The sequence below is a fragment of the Aquarana catesbeiana genome, linkage group LG01 (genome assembly GCF_042186555.1).
Source record: "Aquarana catesbeiana isolate 2022-GZ linkage group LG01, ASM4218655v1, whole genome shotgun sequence".
In the NCBI taxonomy this organism is placed as follows: domain Eukaryota; kingdom Metazoa; phylum Chordata; class Amphibia; order Anura; family Ranidae; genus Aquarana; species Aquarana catesbeiana.
In genome coordinates, this window is record NC_133324.1 from 244,712,516 (window position 1) to 244,737,493 (window position 24,978).

Consider the following 24,978-nt stretch of genomic DNA (forward strand, 5'->3'; position numbering starts at 1 on the left):
TATATAGGGTCTATACCTTGATATGTAATACCTTACTCTATGCAATTTAAGGGTTTGTATACATTCTCATTAATTTCAATAAGCATATAGAACAAGAACCTGTTGATCATGCCAGAAATTCAGGACAGTCCACTGCACGTTTGTTGTGTTATTAAAGCAGAACTTAATTCTCTCATTCAACATTTCAACATTGACTATTTTTAATCCTTATGCTGCTTGCATTTGTAAATCGATAGAAAAGTATATCAGATTTTCTTGTTTTAAAGGATAAGTTTGCCTTTGTACAAAAAAATAATAAATGTAAATCTTTTTGCAGGTAAAAAAAAATGTGCATGTATTTTTTTTTGTATTAGGAGCCTGTTAAGCATTGCACCAGCGATCAGGAGATCGCTGATGCCATGAAAGTCTCCTCTACACTGTCAGTGTATCTGCTTTACCCATACATGCCATATGGGTAAACCGATACTCACTGACAGGAAGACTCAAACTACTACAGCACTCTAGAGCGTCGTGGTAGTTCATTGAGAACTACAAGCCGACAGCCACTAAGGCTGACGGGACTTGCAGTTCATTCATACACAGAGCTCTGTGTATGAATGATGCGGCCGTGTGGGCGGAGCCTCGCATGGCCAAGCTGCTTTTAAAAACTGGCAGCTAATATGGGGAACTTCTCCCCGTACTGCTGCCACAGGGAGGGGGGGGGGGGTGGGGGCAGCAGGCAGTGGCTGCAGCATTGGGAACATGTTACATGTTCCACCCTAAAATCGGGTGGCACATGTAACATGTAAGGTAAACTTATCCTTTTAAACTTTTTTTTTTTTTTTTTTGAACATTTTTTCAGTTACTTCCTGGATTCTAGGCCTAAGTAAATGATGTTATACATCCCAGGAATCTTCATAGGAGGAGGGGTTTTCTTAGCTAAGCACATTCTCCTACGCGCATGCCTGAGCTAAAGGCAGATGGCTGCCAGGAAGTAAATGCTACATGCATCATCTGCCCTTACTCAAGGTGAACATGGCCAAAACATGCTAGGGGGTGTTTTTAAAAGTGATTTATAAGCAAAATAAAACATGGAGACATGGATGAGATTCCGTTTGAATGTTAAAAACGAATTAAATAGCATTTTTGCTTTGCAGTGCTCAAGGATGCAGTGTGTTTCCTCTTTAAGGAGGGTAATTAATGCTCCTAGTATGTATTTTAGGACTAGAGAATGATTAGTGTCCAGAGATGGAAGAGTGGATGGGTTTGAGTAGTTTAGCAAAAAAAAAAAAAAAAAACACAAAAAACTGGCAAGTGCTGAAAACATTTAAAAAAGATTTAAAAGCTGAGTGCATTTTTGGCAGTTTACCAGGTGTTTTTCTGCTCTTGTAGGTTCTTTAAAGAAATTCATATGCATATATTGCAAAAATGTACTATATGTTTTTTGTTTGTTTTTTGCCATGGCATCCATTTTAGCACCATAGACATCCATTTATTTTATAAATCTCCTAGTGCAGCACATAAAAAATTAAAACCTCAAATGTTCAAGCATACTAAAACTATAAACTGAACTAAGAAAATATATAATATAATTTTTTTATATGTAGTGCTGTGAAAAGTATTTGCCCCTTCCTGATTTTTTATTTTTTGCACATTTCTCTTGCCTTCAGATCATCAAACAAATTTTATTGCACAAAGATACCCCGAGTAAATCCAAGATGCAGTTTTTAAATTATTTCATTTTTTAAATTTTTAAATTATTTCATTTTTTTATGGCAAAAAAGCTGTCCAAACCTGCCTGGCCCTATGTGAAAAAGTAATGAATGAACTGTGATTAACCACAATTTTTTGGAAAGCTAAGTTAAATTTCACTTGCCACACCCAGGCCTGATTACTGCCAGACCTGTTGAATAAAAAAATCACTTAAATAGAAGCTGTCTGACAAAGTGAAGCACACTAAAAGATCTCAAAAAGCAACACATCATGCCGTGATCTAAAAAAATTCAAGAACAGATGAGAAACAAAGTCATTGACGTGTATCAGTCTGGAAAGGTTTACAAAGCCATTTCTAAGGCTTTGGGACGCTAGCGAACCACAGTAAGAGCCATTATCCACAAATGGAGAAAACTTGGAACAGAGCATGATGACGATTCATCCAGGAGGTCATAAAAGAACCCAGAACAACATCTACTGCAGGCCTCACTTGCCTCAGGTAAGATCAGTGTTCATGATTTAACAATAAGAAAGAGACTGGGCAAAAATGGCATCCATGGAAGAGTTCCGAGGCCTAAGCTACTGCTGACCAAAAAGAACACAAACACTCATCTCACATTTACCAAAAACATCTTTATTATCCCCAAGACTTTTAGGCAAATATTCTGTGGACTGATGAGACAAAAATGCTACTTTTTGGAAGGTGTGCATCCCGTTACATCTAGCAAAAAAGTAATACAGCATTTGATAACAAGAACATCATACCAACAGTCAGATGTGATGTTAGCATGTCTGAGGTTGCTTTGCAGCTTCAGGACCTGGACGACATAATTAATGGAAGCATGAATTCTGAGCTCTACCAGAAAATCCTAAAGGAGAATGTGCGGCCATCAGTTCGTGACCTCAAGTTCAAGTGCACTTGGGTTATGCAGCAGGACAATTATCCGAAACATTACAGCAAGTCCACCTCCAAATGGTCCAAACAAAGCAAAATTTTGGTTTTGGAGTGGCCTAGTCAAAGCCCAGACTTAAATCCAATAGGGATGCTGTATCATGACCTTACGCAGGCCGTTGCTAGGAAAACACTCCAATGTGGCCTAATTAAAACAATTCTGCAAAGAAAGGTGGGCCAAAATTGCTCCACAGCAATGTGAAAGATTCATTGCCAGTTATCGCAAACACTTGATTGCAGTTGTTGCCGCCAAGGGTGGCACAACCAGTTATTAGGTTTAGAGGGCAGTAACTTTTTCACATAAAGCCAGGCAGGTTTGGACAGCTTTTTGCCTCAATGAATGAAACCATCATTTAAAAACTTCATTTTGTATTTACTCGGGTTGTCTTTGTGTAATAATAAAATTTGTTTGATGATCTGATTGTGACAAATATGCAAAAAAAAAAAAAAAATCAGAAAAGGGGCAAATACTTTTTCACATAATTGTATAAACTAGAACAGTGCATATGTGTCTTCTGCCCACACGAAAATGCTGGAATCTCATGCACATGGACTAAACATCCAGTGTGCATGAGGCCAGACCTAAACCTTTGATTGTAGGACAGCAGCTGTGTACTGGAATGCTTGAGGAGTTTTCTGACTGATTTCACTTAATGCCTGAAATTGCCCTTTTAAAGGCTTAATTGACAGTAGGTGTACAGCTGTTTGTGTATTTGGTCAAGAAGTTCACTGTAATGAATCTTTCAGGACTGTTCTCTAAACATACTGTGGGATTCAATGACTGCTGTACGCCTCGTGCTTCTCCAGATAAAAGTAGAGATCGACAAAAACGCCTTAATTCCCCATCTGGCCCACGATCCTCCTCACTCCCACCTTCAATCAGGAAGACATCCACTGTTACCACCCCAAGTAAGGGTCTTTCATTTAAATTGGTAGAAAGCACAATGTTGTATGAATCTTTTGCTCTTTCCTCTCATATAAATGGATTAAAATGAAATGTGTTATATGGTTCCATAGACAAGAATAGGATGTCTTCAAAAATCGGTTAGAATAAGTACAGGGCAATTGCAAAATTATTTGTTTAAAAAAAAAAAAAACACGAAGCGTGTAGGATGGGGAGTGGTAAATGAACTAGACCAGCACAGAGAGTAATCAGACACTCCCAGAAGAGGAGAGGAATATGACGTGCAAGGTGTGAGGGGGCTGTGCTGGGGTATTGACTCCTCTTGGAGTAGTCCATTTTTTTGGAAGTTAAAAGGAACATTTTAGGCAATTAAAAAATTATGGAAAATGCTGCAAATTGCATTTAAAATACTTGATTTAGGAGGAACTTTATTCCTCTTTTTTAAGATATTCAAATATCTCTATTGCTAATTACCAAACAATCCACTTGCAAGTTGCAGCTCCATGGTCTACCCTGTATGCCTATAATCGATGGATTGAAGTAGAAAAATTCTGGATGATGTCTATACACCCCTACTGTGGGAAAGCAGATGCTTCTGTAGAACTACATAGGCTCATACACACACTGGGGTTATTTACGAAAGGCAAATCCACTTTGCACTACAAGTGCACTTAGAAATGCAGTCGCTGTAAATCTGAGGGGTAGATCTGAAATGAGGGAAAGCTCTGCTGATTTTATCATCCAATCATGTGCAAGTTAAAATGCTGTTTTTTATTTTCCTTGCATATCCCCCTCGGATCTACAGCAACTGCACTTTCAGTGCAAAGTGGATTTGTCTTTTGTAAATAACCCCCAATATCCTTTTCCTCCGTGGTCTCTGGAAAACCACAAGCCACCAATATTCTCTAATTTCAGAAGCATCCTTAAATCGCCCAATTCATTACATCCCTCTTGCAATTCTCCAAACTATCACCTGTTGAAAGAACCTTCCCTTATGGGCCTTTTCAAAAGGGAATAATATCAGACATCTACAAAATATTGAGTAAACTCTCTTTGCATTGTGTCCACTATCTAATACCCTAATGACTCCGATCCCGCAAATGATTGCTGTATGCCTGTTAGGACTGGCGGAAGGGGTTACCTCTACCACACCTCATAGGACGCTGCTTATTTACACATTTTTTTAACAGAAACAAAAGCAAAACTTATTTTTTTTTCAAAATTTTCTGTCTTTTTTTAAAATTTGTTTAGCAAAAAATAAAAACCGCAGAGGTGATCTAATAATACCACCAAAAGAAAGCTCTATTTGTGGGAACAAGATGATAAAAATTTAGTTTGGGTACAGTGTTGGATGACCGCGCAATTGTCATTCAGACTGCGACAGTGCTGAAAGCTGAAAATTGGTCTGGGCAGGAGGGTGTCTAAGTGCCCTGTATTGAAGTGGTTAAAATGAGGACAGTTCTGCATGAAGAATGGGGTGGGGTTTTATGGTGTTGTTTTTTCGTATTTGTTTCTTCAGTATGGCCCTCTGTAGCTGAACTTTGTACTATGGAATTTTTGCAATAAGGGGTGTAAAACATTGGGTACATATTATCTGCGCTGGAAAAACCCTTTTAATGTTATGTAATTAGATTGGAAATATATTATATCTGTCAATTGCTTGGTTTAAGTTTTTCAGCATAATGCAGACTTTCTATTAACTTTGTATTGCAGCAAAGCGTGAATTGATGTTGGCCCCTTTACAAGTGAAGTGCAGCCCGAAGCGTTCTCCAAGTGAGAATCTTTCTCCGGGGTTGAGTCAGTTGTTATGCGATGAAGAAAACACAATGACAAGGTATCTGTTTTAATACAGCAGTTAATTTTATCTATTAACATACTGTATATGAGGACAAGTCTGAATTTTGCTTAGGTTTTCAAAATTCTTGAATAACCGTTCTTTTGTTTGTCAAACTTATTAGTGGACAGACATTTACTTTTTCTATACTGATTGCTTCCTGTGCTTGTAGGTTTGATGTTGCTTGGGCAGAGTCATCAAAATGTAAAGATCCAAGTCCCAGAAAGAGGCTTCAGTTTATGTCTTTGGGAGATTCAGGAGGTAAAGAATAACTGAATTTCTCTTTTAGCAGAGACTGTGGAACACAGAGTACCCAACTTCATTATAAGGTCCCCACTTTACTTTTATACAGTGTTCATCTGCAGTTCCATCTATTTAATAGTGTAACTGTGAAATACAGTTGCAATATAAAAATAAAATAGAAAAAAGTAAAGATTTTTGTTTGCATTTTTGTACAATTTGTGCCTGGCTCCAACCCCCTCCCTGCAAGCCTTATACTAACTTGTCCCCCACCTGCTGAGATCTCGGATTTGCAGCTTCTTCGGTGCCACGCAACTGTCTCTGTCAGGCTGGCACATATGTGCTGCATATTCCATACAGTAATTTGAAAAGGTCACATTGCATGATCAACAAGAGTACAACCTCTCCAGAGGTACCAATGAAGAATGTTGAACACATTTGCCTGTACGATGGAGAAAATTCTGACAGCAGGCTGTGCAGTGTCCTGGAGGCTACATGGCCAAAATCACAGCAAAATGGGGACAAGTGAGTATAAATCTGGGTGGGCAGGTTAGGAAAATAAGTAACTTGCTAACGATTCACTTGCACTGGGAGGTTGTTTTTAGTTCACGTTTATCTCTATTTGTAATTTAGCTGTGACTTTTTTTTTTAAATTTATTTTTTTAGGGCGCATGCAGTTTTATTTATCCATTCCATGTTGCATGTTTTCCAATGTATGTCCCCATTCCCACCGATGTGGTAGGGTTGTTGCCTGATCAAAACCTACTGCAGCCCTGTTTTCAATACAGAATGTTCTGTGTGCTGTATATACTTGCACAGTCTCCACCATCTTCATAGTCCTGTTCCCAATATTGTACCTTTTTCCCTTGTAGAAAAAAAAAACCTGTATGTTCTGAAATGTATATACCATTGCTTGCTAATTGCAAATTACTGCAATTCCTTATTTACTAATACATTTGCCAGCTAATAGAAAAGCATGTAGGATCCATTGCCATCGTATGTAATCATTTTAATATTATTGGGTACCTGTGAAATCAAAAGTGTATGCCTGAGCAAAAAAATATGCATTAATTCTCTCAATACATACATGTCCCCAAGTTTTGTCTCATATAAAAAATTTAAAAAAAACTGCATTTACAGAAAAATATCTGTTAATCTGGTCAAAACCCCAGTAAACTCCTGATTTCCTGTTTAGGATTTTGGTGTAGGAGAAACAGCATTGCAGCCTCCCCAGAGGATCAACAGTTTTTTTTTCTGTATTTGAAGTGTTTTTTTCAATCATTATTTTACTCAGACATACACTTAGTAGATCTTTCATACCATTTACCTTTTCAAGATGCTTCTATATTTGATTTTTTTTTTTTTTTTTAGGAAAATGGTTCCAAAGTGATTTTCAGAACCTCGATGCTCTGCTAGTACTAAAGTGCCAGTTTAAATGTAACATCGTTTTCTTTTTCTGTCTGCTTTTCAGAGAGGCAAAAGACTGTCATTAATCCAGAGAGTAACACCCAGTCACAGCTCCCTCTAGTTATACCACCATATGAGACTGAAATCACATACAATGAGAGGATGAAAAACATAGCTGACACAGAGAGACTGTTTGATGAGCTAACAGAGGAGAAAAAACAGGTACAATGCTCAACTGTAAGCCTGCTCGTTTTGTTTGACCATAGTTTAAGAACCATATCAAGAATTGGACAGAAGTGTAGCCTCAACTAAACATTTTCCATCATTCACACCTCCCCCCTGCTAGACTGTATAAAATGTGACTATCCCCCTCTGCTGACTGCTTCCACGGTTGCGGACAAACTGCTGAATTTCTCCACTGCTTTTGGGCTTGTCCACTGGTACACAACTTCTGGGCTGACATAGGCTCCTTCATATTTTCTGCATTGGGTTTGCCAAATATAGTGCACCTTAAAAACTGTCTGCTGGGCATATATGGTGACCTCACTGTCCAGCCCCAGGCTAAGAGACTACTTTGCAGCCTCTATGCGTGTAAGTCCCCCCTGCTGACATGGAAAGGGTCGTGGAATATGTGGCTGAAACTTGTCAATGATTCCCTGCCTCTATATAAACTTACCTTTGACATCTGTAAGAGGACTAAAGCATTCCATAAAAAATTGGGGCAGATGGCTGGCTAGCCCACTGACCCCCCCCCCCCCCATACTACCACGACAGGGGGGTTCACCGTGTGAGTGTTGTATTAAACAGGAACCTCTGTTATGCCCAGGATGTTTAAAAACCGTATCGCTTACTCATCTGTTGAAGTTTATATCCACTGGTAGATGTAATATCTAGTTTATTATTGCACACTACCGGATTTTCATGATATGCTGGATTAGGAGCATTCTGTTATCGGTGTTGTAGTTTTGTTTGTGCCTTTTTGTTTCATGTCTGTATGTCATAAAACTGCAATAAAAATATCTTTAAAAAAAGAAAGACAGAAGTGTAGCCAAGGTGCCTGCCTTGGCTACAGAGTAATAATGGAAACTTTGAATTCTGTGCATATTTCTAAAAGCAGCAATTATTTCCTCATCCTGAAGTTTTTCTGACATTGTCAGAAAGTGCCTATTTTATTGTAAACTAACATAACTTAAATACAAAATTGGCAGGTTCGCCATCCAGTGTCAATAGCTGCATCAGGCCAGTCTCATGACCAGATAGGGTTCATTGTTCACTCTGCAAATATTTGCCCCTAATCAACTTGAACCAGGAAAAATAAAGTTGAAATTCTACTGTCTCCTGTAAGTAACATCTACAACTTTTTACTTCAATTACCTCAATTATGAATCCCTCTTAGCCCTTTTTTTTTAAATACAATTTTTACTACAGCTTTTAGAGTAACCATTAAAAATAAAAAAAAATCAGATATTGGAGATACCAATATACAAAAAGGCATACCATGTGTCAGCATAAAATCAGTGGTAACAGAGTGATGCAATAATTCTAAACAGATTTAAAAGCATTTAAGTGTATTATAGAATTTATAGAATCAATTCAAGACATGGAATAGTCATGGATACAGCCAATACAGGTGTACTGGAAGCATAGATGAAAATCACCCCCAGAGGCATAGAGCGTGCTTTTTTGTAAAGGCGTGGATCAGAGCCAAATAGACAAACGTAAAATGAAAAGGAGAAAAAGAAAACCAACCAACAGACCATCTAGTAAACTGGGCTCTCAGGAAGCTAGTTAGCATAAAACCTAGGGATAAAAGCTCTAGCCTACCCGAAGAGTTGGTAAGATTGGCTTTGCTGTAACATTCTGTAAATTAGAATGGCGTCATGAGAAAGGTCATTTGCAAGCAGATAATGTATGTTCCATAAAAAGTTGCCATCTGGCATAAAAAAAAATAACGTTTCATAGGTCCATAATTATGTGTAGCGGTGCCCCCCGTGGGGTCACTGAGTGTAGTAGTTCCGCCTGTCACCCTGCACAGTCCAGCATTTGCTTCCAGTCACTCCTCACTGAACAATGAACAGTCCATCAGCTTGTTTTTGTTGTTTTATTAAGGGATTTAACTTGGATGGGGTAAAGGGGTCATGGGATGCCCAGATAACTGACTTCAAACGAATGAAAGATATTTGGAATCTGTGTTTGCAGTTTCTAACGATCCATACTCCTCCACCACATCACTTATGAGTAAACTCTGCTTCCTCTACTGCACAATGCTTGATTCCTGGCACAGCTAGCACATGGCTAGGCCCCACTCTGAATAAGGCCCAACAGTTATGGATTCGCCATTTGCTGGCAAGGGTCTGCAGTCCCTTTTTGGTGTAGCATCCAATAGCAACTTAAGAGTCTTTTGCGCTAGCCGTGTTTTAGGTGGACTACTGGTCCCAGTCAGTCCTTTGTAGACTCTGCCAACCCTCCTGGCTGCAGCAGCCTGTGTCTATTGCCAGCAACATCACAGTCTCTCCCTCTGGCTCTACATCCACTCCTGGCATGTCTCTCCCAGATCTTCTGACTATGCCTGTCACTCACCGAACCACTGATGGAACCCTCCTGATGACTTGCCCTGCAGTGTTCCCTGCTGTCCTCTACTGCTCCTGTTCAGGACACCCCTCGTTTGGGTTGTATGGAGGGGTTCCTTCCCAGCTCTCCGAGCCCGGCCCAAGGTCCCCCCCACCCCCAGATAGGGGTCCCTTCAAAGGCCCTGACAGCCTAACACTCCATCACTCAGTTCTTTCACTCAACAACTCCTCCCCCAGCAGGCTGACCCAGGATATATATAGGAGGCCTGCCCCCTGCCAATCCTAGTTGGGGATTGGTCAGGGCTCCCAGATACACCTCATGCCACTCCGATCCTCTCTCCCCACCTCTTTTCCAGAACCTTCCAGAAACCAGAGGGAGGCGCCGGAGAGATGAAGCCACATGTCAGTCACCTGCTGCTGCTCTCAAACCACTCCCAGCCCCCAGATCAAAAACAGACAGGCCTTAAAGCTAGGCCTGCCTAAATTTACCTGCACTGGCTGAAACAAAAAAAACCTACCTCTAGAACTTACCTACCTAAGGTACAGGGTGTGCTATATATGCACTATGGTGTATAGCTTTTCAATATACTTAGATTTTTTACTGCCGTAACAGAAGGGGAAGAGGACAAAATCCACGATTTGCGAATCGCTCTGTGAGCTGTTGATAGGCAGAGTAGAAGCCAGTGAAGAATCTGACACGAATTGTAGACACTAAATAATTCATCTATCAACCCTTTGCACATTTTAGGGAAATCTGCTGTAAGAAATATATGTGGACTGCTAATGATGTGTTCCTTCTGAAAAGCTACTTGGTTCGTTATCATGCCATCTCCCAAATGTCAATTTTCTAACAGCTTAGGAATAGTAATTTAAATAGGGCTTTTTGGGTGGCAAGAAAAATACTAAACCCTCAGTTGTTAAGCATTTCAACAGCTGTTTTTATCACTTAGTATGCAACTTCTTTATCTTTAATCCTTGCCTGTGTTCCAGTTTAAGCTGGTGCCATGATCACTGCCCCTGGTTTCCCATTTCTGGGGGGGGGGGGTGCTCCTTTTTCTTGCAGCATCCTATGGAGCCATCCTTGCATGCAGGGACTAGAGTTGTCTCCCTTCACTTTGTGCATTAACACTCAGCACCATAAACTAGGATGGCAAGGCATTACCTGCCTCTCCCCCCTTTCCCTTCTCAAAGGTAATAGACTGACTGGAGACTGCACTGTCCACTGTTAAAGTATTACTAAACCCACAACAGTAAAATCTGTCTGCATATGCAGCATAGCATGCTTGTTATAATCACTGTGGAACTTAAGGGGTTAATCCTCTGCATTGTGTAAAAAGGCTGTTTTATCCTGTATGCACAGATCCTTCCCTCCTGCACTGTCTATCAGGGGAAGGCCAGCTAACACAGGCGGAGTAGCCGACCTGCACATGATCAGTTGTGTCTTTTATGTTGGAGAGAATAATTACTTGTTCTCAGAGATAGCCAGGTCACATGATATTGGCATTACACACGTGTATTCAGGCTGAAGTGGAAATCTCCTACCTGAAATCTCCTCCTACCTGAACTCTCAGCACTGGAGAAACTGTGCAGTTTATCACTGACCACACTACTATAATAAAAAAACACTGAAAAACACTGAAGTTTTTAATACTTTTTAATGTCTTTTTTGATACCCAAAAAGTACCATTTTGTTTATGATTTAATATTAAAAAGGGACAATTTGCCTTGATCAAGCTAACGTGTTTCCCTCATAAGAGGTTTCATTTAAGGCTCACATGTCAGATTGGAATCCTTGCAGACCTCACCTTTCTAGTTGATAAAAGCTATACTTCCCTCCATAATTTTAAAGATCATTACTTCACCAAATGTTTATGGCTTATCATACATTATACAATTTTCCTATTCAATTTTCTTTAGATATAAAGGTATGTAGTGTAAGGGCTTGCCTGATTGTATACAAATTGAAAGTGTTTAGATTTGACCCCATGTTATATTGTTTTGATAAATCTAAAGGAAAATTGTACAAGAAAGTAGTATAATGTATGGCCAGTGGGTGTGGCCAAATCGTGTTTAATGGTGTGAGGGGCTTCGGGTGCATCATTAAAATAAGTCTTCGTATACCCAAAAAATAGGCTTTTATTTGTTTCACAGCAATCTAAGCATAACAGAAATGTATACACCTCACAATCATTTAAACAAAAAAAAAATAAAAAAAAATAAAACACTTCCATTACATATGATTTGTGTGCACTGAAAATAGAGAGCTAACACTTCATCTAAGCCTACCTTAAACACAAACATCATTAAAATAGCCATGGACTGCTTAGCAACCAGCAGCTGTTGAGACAATGAACATTTAGGTCAGAAGTATGTAATTTACAGTATAGTTTATAAAACAAAATATAAGCAGCGCTATAAATATATGTTATCAAACAAGGAATTGTATAAAGTGCAATCGTGCAAACGTAATAAAAAGAGTGACCTCCTTGAAAAAACATAACCAACATATAATCAGTAAAATGCATAATAAAGTGCAAACATGCAGATAACTGGCGTGTATAAGTTATTGACAAAGCAAACTGTGAAAGTCCATAAATGGTGGACAATCCATAAGTGAAGCAAATCAGTCCATACAGGAAAGTCCAATGTAAACAAGCAAAGGGGATCTGCCACCAGAAACGCCCTCTTGACATACGCCTCTTACCAGATAAGCAGGACCATAGATTATAAATGCCCAAGACAAAGCATAAACAGCTGATCATCCATAAATAGCTGATCATCCAGTGTCAATCAGCAACGGGTCCCAATGAGTGAAGTGTTAAAAAGAAAATGGTGGCAACAATTACCTTGACATGGCTTGTAATCAGCATGTATAAATATCAGTGTAGGTTCCAGCAAGCTATCGGTTCGTACACGACTGCTGGGTAGAGGCTAAAACATTGTGATGTCGTCACCTCCAGGCCATTCCCGACGCGTTTTGTCACCAATGACGTCTTTGGGGGGACAGGACAAGTGTCGGACATCACACACAGCAGGAAGGAAAATAGTAACGCATCCTGTTGGAATCGACCTATCAATCAACAGCCTAAGAATCAACACAGTGTGTCTCCGTCATGTGAAAAATCACATGAAGTGTAGGATGGAGCACTCATACGGAAGAGCACCATCTTGTGGATAAATGGTGATAAGCCAACAGCTTGCTTTATACTGTATATCAATACAATTGTTGGACCAAAAATACATAGTACTTAACATGATAGATATAACTAAAGCCAAATTATCCTCACAATACATAGCTACATTAGGCTAAAACATTTTAAAAAAATTTAAAAAATTATAAAATAGAAAAATAATAATTCAACAAAAATTCTATATAAACCAAGAAAAAAGAGAGGGAAAAAAGGGGCAAGGCTAGCACGAAGGACTGGCAATGAATAACCTATCATCAAGGGAGAATGACAAAATACACAAAAATAATGGAAAAAAATTAAAATAATAAGGCCCACTGAGGATTTTTTAACTGTTATTAATAAAACAATTAATATCCTACTCAACGTTAAGGCCAAATGGGACATACGTTTTAAGGCAATAAATCCACTGGGTCTTGAGGGGCGAAATTTATCTTTTTAGCGAAGCTGCCTCTCCAATGGTGTACAAAAAGATCAATGGCTAGAAAAGTATTTCCACAAGGGTTTCTATCGTAGAACCTAGCATGGTGTTTAGAGACACTGTGACCTGGAAAGCCAGACTTGATATTAGTAATGTGTTCTTTTAGTCTGGTTTGTAGTTTGCGGATTGCCCTCCTATATATTGTTGCCCATACGGATAATCATATAGACTACATTCTTTGTATTACAGGGCACAAAAGTTCAGTGTTGTAGTCCCCATTAGTTTGATTAGACTTGAACAAAGTCATTTTCCTACCTTTTTAAACCTGTTAACCCTGCACACTTCACACTTCTGACATGGGTAGAAGCCTTTCAGATCATGAAAGAACCTACGTTTCCTCACCTGACTTATAATTATTAGGGGCCACTAAATTCCTAAGAGAGGGGGCTCCCTTAAAGACCACATCCGATTGATTTGGTAACGTAGGGCCTATAATAGGATCATTTTTTTAATAATTTACGGCAAACCTATTTTTCAATAGGCTAGATTGATGATGATAATAGTCACTAATATTCGTACGATTCCGCTGAAGATGCAAGAATTGACTTTTTGGTTTTGATTTTATCCAGGTGATGGAAACTCTCTACCTCCCAAATAAGAGTTACAGTCAATAGACATAAAGTAAGTGATCGTTTCCGAGGAGTTATTAGACACTCTAATCAAATCCAAAAATTAATTTGTTCAGTGCTGAATTCACACTGTAAAATAATCCCATGATCATTATCATTAAGTCTAGTAATAAAATGACACAAAGAATCAGTTACCCCTCCATAGGAGAAGGATGTTCACTATATATCTGCCCCAAAACATCAACTCGGGTTTTGGTTGGCATAGACGACCTCCTCCCATTTAGCTATAAATAAATTCACCATGCTGGGTGCAAATTTTGCACCCATGGCTACTCCACAATTTTGAATATAACAATTCCCCTCAAACCAGAAATAGTTATGGTTCATGGCATATTATATACTCCATGATAAAATCCACCTGTCTTGATGGTATAAGACTTTTGTTGGACAGATAGTACCTAACAGCTTCTAAGCCATGGGCATGTGATATTATTGTATACAGGGGCGTGATGTCCACTGTAGCCAAAATGTCTCCCTGTCTCCATAACATGGGTGGTATCCTTTAGATATATTTGAGTATCGAACCCAAGGGGCTGTAAAAATTTGTCAATATACTTCCCTACCCGGTGGTAATGGGATCGATGCCGCTATGTATCGGCCGTCCAGGTTGATTTACTAAATCCTTTTTGTATCTTGGGTAAATAATACATGTTCGCAAGTTTTGGTGCACTTGCAACTAGAAACTGCCTTCCTTTTTGTTTGGGATGGCCTCTGCATATCCTCTATCTATAATTGCCTGTAAATACTTTTTATACTGAGTCGTGGGATTATTTTGAAGAAGTGCATATGTCTCACGATCAGACAGAAGTCTAGACGTTTCAGCTTCATAAGCTGCTTTATGTAAGACCACTATAACCCCCCCCCCCCCCCATTATCCGCAGGGCGGACTACCACCTTTTTGCGTTGTCCTAGGCTTTTTAAGCCCCTGTTGAAGGCCAAATCCCTGCAAGGACTGGTAAGGGTAAGGGAATCAATATCTTTAAGAATCAAATCCCGGAAAACAGCTATGGAAGGAGCCACAGCTTTAGGGGGGTTAAAGAGTGACGCAATAGCTAACTTGGTATGAATTATCCCATCATTAGCTACTACCCTGTTCTTAATTGGATTAGCAGTGAGGTATCTTTTAATAATAAACTTTCTAATATATTTCTGCATGCCAATGAAGGTGCCAAACTTATTTAGTTTTTTAGGGGGAGCATGCTTTAAACCCTTACTAAGAACAACCTGTTCATCTTGGGTAAGTTCAACCCCACTAAGATTAAAGATCCCAGAATTATATAGACCCTTCTTGGTCTCCATACCCCCCAAACCCCGACACCCCCCCCCCCCCCCCCGCGCTTCCCCTATTTTTCTTCTTCTTCTTTTGAAATTGTGGGGAGATTGAAAAAAACGCGGGTGATGGTCACCTCCATACTGGAGGGACCTACATGATTAGGTGCTATCCAGTCTTGGGTGGGTATGTGGAGAGGATGTTGGGTCATAATCCTTTCATCCTCATAGGGATCCCAATCTGTATCCACTACTGGTTGAAACCTATTATAATCAGCAAGGTCATTGGGACCCCCGCGTAAATTACCCAGAGGATTGGCACAATAGTTCGCAGTTTGGCTCTAATGGTGAGAGCCATCATTGGGTTCCCTTCTAGGTCTGAAGGACCCAGGGTGGCTTCCACCAGAGCCTCTATTCTGACCTGATGGATGTCTATAATGACCATTATATTCACCTCTATTTTGGCCTGATGGATATCTGTAATAATTAGTAAAATCACCCCTATTATAATTACCAGAGCTTGGGGGGTAGTGGTCATTATATTCACCTCTACTCTGGCCTGATGGGTGTCTGTAATGAATATTAGAATCACCCTTATTATAACTGCCAGAGCTGGGGGGGTGAAAACCTCCCATGCCCCCCCCCCCCAAAGGGGCTCTTATATTATGGATTATAGCCAGCATGTTGGCTGACATGAGGTTAGCTAACGTTACCATTATTGGCTAACATTGCCATTATTAGCTAAAGTGGCTGGAGATTGCACCTGCTCTGTATTATGTTCTGTCGTGTATATATTCCATTGTACAATATTAGTGCATATAATGCAGGAGTCTGTTAAGCTGTCCATAGACAGTTAGTTTTTTTCCTTTTCAGCCAGCAGGTTCCTCTATCAACACAAATTGGGTGGATGGAGGAATACAATTCCCCCCAGGTCAGTCTGTCCCCCAGTATAATCCTACCCCCGGTCAGTATGTCCCACAGTATAATTCCCCAGGTCAGTCTGTCCCCTGGTATAATTCCCCCCTCCCCCAGGTCAGTCTGTCCCCCATTACCCCAGTATAAACCCCTCAAGTCAATCTTTCCAACAATATAATCCATAATCCCCCAGGGGAGTCTGTCCCCCAGCATAACCCCCCCATGTATGTCTGCCCCCCCAGGTCAGTCTTTTCCCCAGTACAATCTCCTTTGGTCAGTTATACGGACCTAGGGGGATTACAATGGGGACAGACTGACCTGGGGGGAATTGTATTCCTCCAGCCACCCAATTTGTGTTGATAGAGGAACCTGCTGGCTGAAAAACAAAGAAAAAACTGTCTATAGACAGCTTAACAGGCTCCTGCATTATATACACTAATATTGTACAATGGAATATATGCACGACCAAACATAATACAGAGCAGGTGCAATGTCCAGCCACTTTAGCTAGGGGGATTATACGATGGAACAGACTGACATGGGAGGGTTTTTAATGGGCAACAGACTGACGTGGGAAATGGGAGGATTGTACTGGGTGTCAGATTGGCCTGGGGGGAATTACAATGGGGGACGTACTGACATGAGGATGGGGGAATTTAACGGGGGGGAAAGACGCCAGTACAATCATCTACCTCCCCAAGTTGGTCTGTCACAGCTTGCCAAATTACCCCCCCCAGTCCATCTGTCCCACAGTATAAACCCCCCCATATGAATCAGCATGTCAGAGTGTGTGTGCCACAATACCCCCTCCGAATAAGCCTGTCAAAGTGTGCACAGCCAGAATGCCCCCCCAGATCAGCATGTCACAGTGTGCACAGCTAACACAAAAAAAAAATTTACATACCTAAACGGCATGGGGAATTTCTTTTCTCCTGGGCTCTTCAATGTGCAATTAGAATGGAATCATTGCACCTCCCCTCCAGTGATGCTGATCCCGCCCCAGACAGCCTTGGGATACTCCCAGAAAGCAACAGGATATGTGTATGGCTGGAAGTCACACAAGATCCTGTGACAGGGAGTAGGCAGTGACAGAACTGGGATGCAGTGCCTCACCCCTAGATTCTGCAGCCTATAGGCAGGACAGTATTTTTTTTTTTTTTACATTCACAATTCTCCTCCAGGTGTGCATTGTGTGTTGAAGCACAGTGGGCACCACCCCCTTCAGCACCTGTGTGCATTGCACACATGGACGATACGCCACTGCAACTTACACTGTTCTTTCCCAAAGTGCTATCATTGTTTTCTAGCTATGGCCATCAAGTAGACCTAATATGGACCCTGCAAATTTTGTTTCTCAATCCATTCATTACACTGTATAATTTGCTTTTGAAATGCCTCCATCTCCCTTCTAACTTGGGGAAACTCCAGCTAAACTTTTTATTTTTGTTTTGGATAGACCTGGGAGGGGCTAGTGCTTCTGTCATTTGAATTTTATTGGTATTTATGTCCCGCTTTGGGAGATTTCCTCTTCCTTTCTGTCCCTCAATGGGGACACAGACAAAAACAGCTTTTTAGTAGAGTGGGAAGATTTGAACGATTAAAAGTTTAATCAAGGCCCCCTAAACTACACATTTTCTGAAGCTGCAGAACCAATACAAATTAAAAGATACTGATAATTTTGTATTGTTGATAGTTGCACAGATATTATTAAAATTGTATTTTTAATTAATCATTTCACTATTTATATCATTTAGGGACATGATTGATGACTTAAATGCGATCTTGGCAGTTAATTGGATAAAGGTGTTTAGCGAACACAGCAAAAAGTTTAGGCAGGTGTGAAAAATGCTGTACATTGAGAATGCTTTCAGAAGTAATTAGTAGTAATAATTATTAGTAATACTAAGTAATTAGTAATAATTAGAAATGATTAGTAATAATGTTAATAGTTTATTTTTATCAATTAACAAAATGGAAAGTAAATGAATAGAAGAGAAATCCAAATCAAATCAGTATTTGGTGTGACCACCCTTTGCCTTCAAAACTGCATCAATTCTTCTAGGTACTCTTGCACAGTTGTTGAAGGAACTTGGCAGGTAGGTTGTTCCAAACGTCTTGAAGAACTAACCACAGATCTTCTATGAATGTAGGCTGTCTCAACTTCTTCTGTCTCTTCATGTAATACCAGGCAGACTTGATGTTGAGGGCTTTGTTGGGGCCAAACCATCACTTCCAGGACTCTCTGTTCTTACCCTGAAGATAGTTCTTATTGGCTGTATGTTTGGGGTCGTTGTCCTGCTGCAGAATACAGTTGGGGCTAATAACATGCTTCCCTGATGGTGTGGCATGATGGATAAGTATCTGCCAGTATTTTTCAGCATTAAGGACACCAGTGATCCTGACCAAGTCTCCAACTCCATTTGCAGAAATGCAAATAAAAACATTAAGTTTAATGTAGTTACTACATGGGAATGTAGTGCAAAGGCACCACAGTCACTGTTAAAAAAAAAAGTGTTGGAGAGTGTGTGCTAACATACATGTTTAACCACTTCCCGCCCGGCCTATAGCAGAATGATGGCCGGGCGGTGGTTCAGTTGTCCTGATTGGGCGTCATATGACATCCAGCAGGATAAGCCGTGACAGCACCCCCTAAGGGACGCGCAGCGTGGCGATTGGTGGTGTGTCAATTTGACACACCGCATCAACAATCTCGGTAAAGAGCCTCTGACGGAGGCTCTTTACCATGTGATCAGCCGTGTCCAACCACAGCTGATCACGATGTAAACAGGAAGAGCTGTTTATCGGCTTTTCCTCACTCACGTCTGACAAACGCGAGTAGAGGAGAGCCGATCGGCGGCTCTTCTGACGGGGGGGGGGGTCTGTGCTGATTGTTTATCAGCGCAGCCCCCTGCAGATGCCTGCCCAGGACCACCAAGATGCCATCAGGACCACCAGGGATGGCCACCACACAGGACCACCAGGTATGCCACCCTAGACCACCAGGGATATACCAATCGGTGCCTAGGCAGCTGCCAATTAAAAATGCCTGCCAGTGCCACCAGTGATGCCCATCAGTGCGTGCCCATCAGTGATGCCTATCAGTGCCACCCATAAGTGCCCATCAGTGCTGCATATCAGTGCAATCTCATTGGTGCCGCCTTATTAGTGCCCAACAGTGCAGCTTATCAGTGCCCATCAGTGAAGGAGAAAACTTATTTTTTTCCAAAATTTTATAACAGAACAAAAAACGTTTTTTTTTTTTTTTTTTGGTCTTTTTTTTTATTTGTTAAGCAAAAAATAAAAGCCGCAGAGGTGATAAAATACCACCAAAAGAAAGGTCTATTTGTGAGAACAAAATGATAAAAATGTAATTTGGGTACAGTGTAACATGACCGCACAATTGTCATTTAAAAAGTGACAGTGCTGAAAGCTGAAAATTGGCCTGGACAGGAAGGGGGGTAAATGCCTAGTATTGAAGTGGTTAATGAAAGTTAAATGTAACATTGGTAAAACCTTTGCTACTTCATTAAAATCTCATTCAAGACTGATAAAGCATTTATAACAGAAGCAGCAAACATTTTTCTGATCACTTTTAAAATTGGTTCTTTATTCTTGATTTACTCTTGTAGTATATATTCCATCCCTTCTCTTAACGGCACACTGTTTGTATCCACAGATAGAAGCTGCTCTCAGCCGAATGCCAAGTGTTGGTCGAAGAATGAACCTGCAAACAAGAGTCATGAAGGTAGCATATTATGTTTTTTTTTTTTTTTTTTAATTAAATACATCCTAATAAATAATAGAAAGAATTAAAGTAAATAATAAAAGAGGTCTGTACATATGGTTACCACTACACAAGTGTTTCCCAAAATCAACTGAAATTGGAATGTCTAACCAAGGAAAAGGAATTGTAGCACATCCTACCATTTAATCTGGTATATATGTATTCCAGCAATATATGACAGATTGTATGTGTTTCTTGCATTAGGCTGTTGGAGTTAGACTAAACATGTTTCAGTAGCCTTGGAAATGTTTGTATGTTTAATAGACTAGGCTAGTAGAAAAAGGCTATAAACATGGTTTGCATGTCTAGAAAGACCTAGTAATACATATATATTTGCACATCCAGTCCACTAACATTGTTTACGGGCCCTCCCACCAAGGAGTCCACTTGATGATACATGATTCGTATCATATATCCCACCTTTAACCTTACTATAATAGGTTTGTGTTTTGGGGCACATAGACAAGTGGCTTTTTTCTTTCCGGTCATTTCATTTAATTTTTTTTTTTTTTTCATGAATAGTAGAAAAATAAATGAAAAATATGATAGTGTCCAGAGGTTTTTATGGCAGGAAAAGAGAAGTCAGGTAATGCTTTTTTACATAGGTGTTTTGATTCAGAACATGTTGTTTTGCCTGCTGTATATGTTCGAGTCAATAAACGTAGGATGGACTTCCACTCATGAGATGGGTATAGGAACGAAGAAGAGACATTTTTTATTAGAATGATAAATAACATTTGATATTCTTGTTTTCTTTTTCAGGAAAACTTGGAAGATCGCCTGGAAAAAATTAACCGTGATCTGGGGTCAATCCGAATGACGCTGAAAAAATACCATATTTTACCAACGTCTGCAAATATTTAGTAAACTTGTATATCCTGTGAACTGGCTGTTTTTTGCACTACTGTGAACTTATGCACTGACTTCAAGCATAATTCCACTTTTAATAAGAGAGTTATATCTGCAAGGCTTGTTTCTGCAAATATAGCTATTATTTTGCCACGTATGGTTTCGCTCTACCTAACGGGTATCATACAATGTTTGTGTCATGTATGCACATGCCCCAATATGATTCCCTGTGCCCGTTTATTGCTGGACAGTGACCAAACTGATTTCCATTTTATTTGCAATGATAACTGCATGCTGATTATTCATTATTTCTGTTTCGAATATAATGACCTCCAGCCAAGTGTGATTTAGGTGTGGTGCAGTTAAAAAAAAAAAAATATCTTGCTTGTAGCATCTTTTAGACGGCCCGCCTGTGTGAAAGGGGCCTAAAGCAGTTGTTTGACAGAAAAGATACTTTTACCAAAGAAGCTTTTCCTTCTAGCAATTTTTTTTTAAGTATAATTTCACCCGCACAACCAGGTCATTAATTTTACAGGGATCTGTGAATGAATAAACTACAAGTTCAGTCTGTCCCTACAGCTTATGGCTTGCAGTTCTCAGTGGACTAATGGTGCACTTGTAGTTAATTGAATCTTACTCTTTCTTTGTAACCGAAAGCCCGTATGGGCAGAAAGCTGGAGGAATAGTGTGCAGGAGCCTGTCACTGCACCCGCAATACACTGACCGCGCGTGCAATACTTCGCAGGTAAATAAAGTGTGCACAATTTTTACTTAAAGTTAAACTTGGCATTTAAAGCTTAAAGTGGAAGTGCACCCTGACACTTAAATTCACCCCTGCAATCATTAATGTGAACTAAGTTCAGCCTTATGCCTCAAAATCCTAGTTTTTCTACCTTTTTTATTTAGCAGAATCCAGTGCCGTCACATGACTTTGAATCTACTTCCTTCTGAGACTAAAAGCAGCCAGTGGGTGTGGTTACTGAAAACTAGTGACATCACTTCCAGGGAGGGACACTGTTCCTGTGTAGCCAGTGAGTGTATAGAGGATGGGAAGGAATGATCATAGGTTCCTGCCTAGTGTTCTCTCATTGTACATCCTAATTCATGAGAAAATTAAGAAATAAAAAGACCCATCCACACAGGACAAGGGGATGGAAGGTGCAGTGCACATATACAGTATAGCTGTGCACAGGAGAAGGGAGCTGGGGGGGGTGGGTTGCAACGATTGTCAGTGCAGCTGGAAGTGCTCTGGGGTCTCAGCTCACAGTCTACAATGATCATAGTACAGGCAACCACATTAAGGCTCTGTTTCCACTAGTGCAACTTGTCATGTAACTTTGGACACAAAGTCACATGACAAGTCACAGCCCATTGATTTTAATGGCACCCTTTCCCATCTATGTGACTTTGAAAATCAGCGACTTTGAAAAGGTACCTGCAATGCTTTGATGCGACTTTGATCTCGAGTGTAAAGTTGGATCAAATCTGCAATCAAAGTTGCATCAAAGTCGCACTCTACATCGTGCAACTTTGGGGTTGCAATAGTGGAAATGTAGACTAAGGCTCCATTTCCACTAGTTTGAATTGTCATGCGACTTTGAACACAAAGTCACATGACAAGTCACAGCCCAGTGATTTCAATGGTACCCTTCCCATCTCGACTTTGAAAAGGTACCCGCAATGCGACTTTGATCCAGAGAGTGTAAAGTTGGATCAAAGCTGCATTCAAAGTTGCATCAAAGTCACACGCTAAAGTCGCACTCTAGCCTTAGGCTACATTTCCACTAGTGTGACTCCAAAGCTGTGCGACTTTGAGTGCAGTTTTGATCCAACGTTACACTCTCTGGATCAAAGTTGCATCAAAAATTGCACCAAAATAGTGCAGGCACCTTTTCAAAGTTGCTGATTTGCAAAGGCGCATAGATGGGAACGTTTGCTTCTGAAACCAATGGGCTGTGTCCAAAGTCGCACTAGTGGAAATGGAGCCTTAAACTCATTACTCACATGTAGCTTTCTGAGCTGGGCGTGTGCCACACCATGCACACAGTGCCCATCACAGCGCCATGCAGAAACAACCAAGTGGTTGTACACTGTAGAAAATCTGCAGCATGTTGCATTGTATTCTAACAAACAGAACATACTTCCAAAGCCTGCCCTCTGCCTCCCCCATCTCAGGAGAAACTACTATCCAAAATGAGGCTATGAAGACAGGAGGAGATCTGAGAAGGAGGGATGGGGGTGGGGCTGAGCAGGTCTAGGCATGTCTGTCTAAAAGAGAGGAGCGATGGGGGCGGGGCTGGGCAAGACAGAATTAACAGTAGGTAAGGCATGCCTGTGTAGAAGAGAAGGACAACATTTTCAGGAAGTGAGAGGCCCACATACAGAATTCAGAAATAAGGAAGTAAGGTTGTCCCTGAAGAACAGGAAGAAGCTGATTGTCTGGCTTTGATTAGACTTTCTAAGCTTGGCAATCAGCTATAAAAAATGAATAATGTCAAAGATAAAGAGATTTCACATATAATAGAAAATGTTCATTTTTGATTGGACTTCCACTGTAACTGACATTTTTTAATTGTGGGTAGATTTTTTTTTATTGTTTATTATTTATTATTTTATTTTTATTTTTATTATTTTTCTTATTCTGTGTCACCATTACACAGATATTGCTTTACTACCTATTCTAGTAACACCCAAATGTTCGGTCAGGATGGAAACTAGTAAGAAATCATGCACTGGTTGGTCACTGTACAGCAATATAATTTTTATATAAATACACCTAGAACATAGCTTTACCGCATATCTGTTTACATACCTTTGCTTAGATATCCGATCCCTTCAGGATCCCACTTGCCTAGTTCAGTTATCCAAACTGATTAACATTGATCAAATGAATTTATAATACTTGGCTAACACCAGGGTGAGGACTTTGGTTATCGGGTAGCTGCACTGCAGAAAATGGGGCTTCCTATTTGCTCTCTATTGTTGGAACTATGTGGACACTAAAAAAGTGGAGTTTTGCTTTAAAGCTTATAGCTTGTAGGCATAAAGGCTTCCGCCTTTCAAATCATACATTGCAGAGGTTCCAAAACATGTCCTCGGGAAGATCTTGAAGATGTTTGGGAATATCTGAGGAACTGCTTTATTTACTTTTTTTTTATGTCACACTTGGCACTTTTTACCTCAAATACATATTTTTCTTATATTGGATGAAGCGTGAACTGTATATTTTATACTTTAATATCAGGCCAAAATTTTAGCAGCATTTTGCTGCTGTGTAAGCATACATGTATCAGACAACCTGTATTGTCCTGGCATTATTCCAGTTTACTGTCTGGCTGATTTTATCACAAGTTTAAAATGTCATAGGGCTTCCAGGGGACAGTTCCATTAAACAGCCAGCTTGTGAAACATATTTTTACATATGAAGTATTCGGGTACCATGCATATCAGTTTTGTCTGTTATAAAGACCTTCAACGCTTTGCTGGGCAATGCATTGCAGGCGCAATCTTTGTTCGTTCAGTTTGATAAGTGCTTTGTAAAATGAAGTGTGTGTGCGTATATATATATCTATATATAGATATATATATCCAGTAATGTGACACTTTGAAGAAAAGCACAGTACAGCAATAAATATTTTAGAAGTGTTAATTTCTGTGTATTGGTTCTCCATTTGATATGTATTGTACATGTTGAGGTTTGAATATTAAATGTGGACATTCGCTATAATAAATATGATATATTTGGCATATTTCAAACATGTGCACATTAAATATGAACATTTGCCTAAGAACTAAGTTTTTTTTTTTTTTTTTTTAAGTGGATCTAGTCTACCTGGCCTGCTCAGTGCACTCAAAGCGGACCGTGCAGCAATATGCATGATCCTCCTAATATATCAGGATCCCTCACCCTTAGCTGCTCTAAATAGAAAAAAAAAAAAAACTCTTGGGAAAAAAGTCAGTACCTATACCTTCCCTCAACTTTGTTATGCTGTGGGTAATGTTACCATCCCTCTGATGAGATCTGGGGTAATGCTGAAAACTTTATGAGCAACAGCGCATTCTCACAGAGTCTGGGTTACACAGAATCCCTGCGGATTGTGCCAGGAGGAGCGTGATGTCACCCTTGCATAGGTGCAGTAAGTGGAGCCAGAGAGAAGGGAGGTAAAGTATATTTAATACATTTTCTCCCTACAGTTTAAAAAAAAATTAAATGGCTATTTGTGATAAGATGAGAGAAGCCCTGATAAATTAAACGGACCTAACG

The 24,978-nt window shown here is 40.0% G+C and overlaps 1 protein-coding gene across 5 annotated transcripts in view; it reads left to right on the top strand.

The window, feature by feature from the left end:
* MPHOSPH9 (M-phase phosphoprotein 9) overlaps positions 1-21,593 on the top strand; it is a 154,207-nt gene extending 132,614 nt beyond the window's left edge. For 3 of the 5 annotated variants that reach the window (XM_073627300.1, XM_073627269.1, XM_073627280.1), the window contains 6 exons: positions 3,392-3,553; positions 5,262-5,382; positions 5,555-5,643; positions 7,094-7,251; positions 19,758-19,826; positions 20,628-21,593. In XM_073627300.1, the coding sequence (XP_073483401.1) occupies positions 3,392-3,553; positions 5,262-5,382; positions 5,555-5,643; positions 7,094-7,251; positions 19,758-19,826; positions 20,628-20,729 (701 nt within the window). In that variant the 3' untranslated portion in view covers positions 20,730-21,593. Of the gene's footprint in view, positions 1-3,391; positions 3,554-5,261; positions 5,383-5,554; positions 5,644-7,093; positions 7,252-13,837; positions 13,890-19,757; positions 19,827-20,627 lie in introns of all 5 variants that reach the window. The other 2 variants (XR_012243919.1, XM_073627292.1) reach the window with 2 other exon arrangements.
* Positions 21,594-24,978: the final 3,385 nt, after the last annotated feature.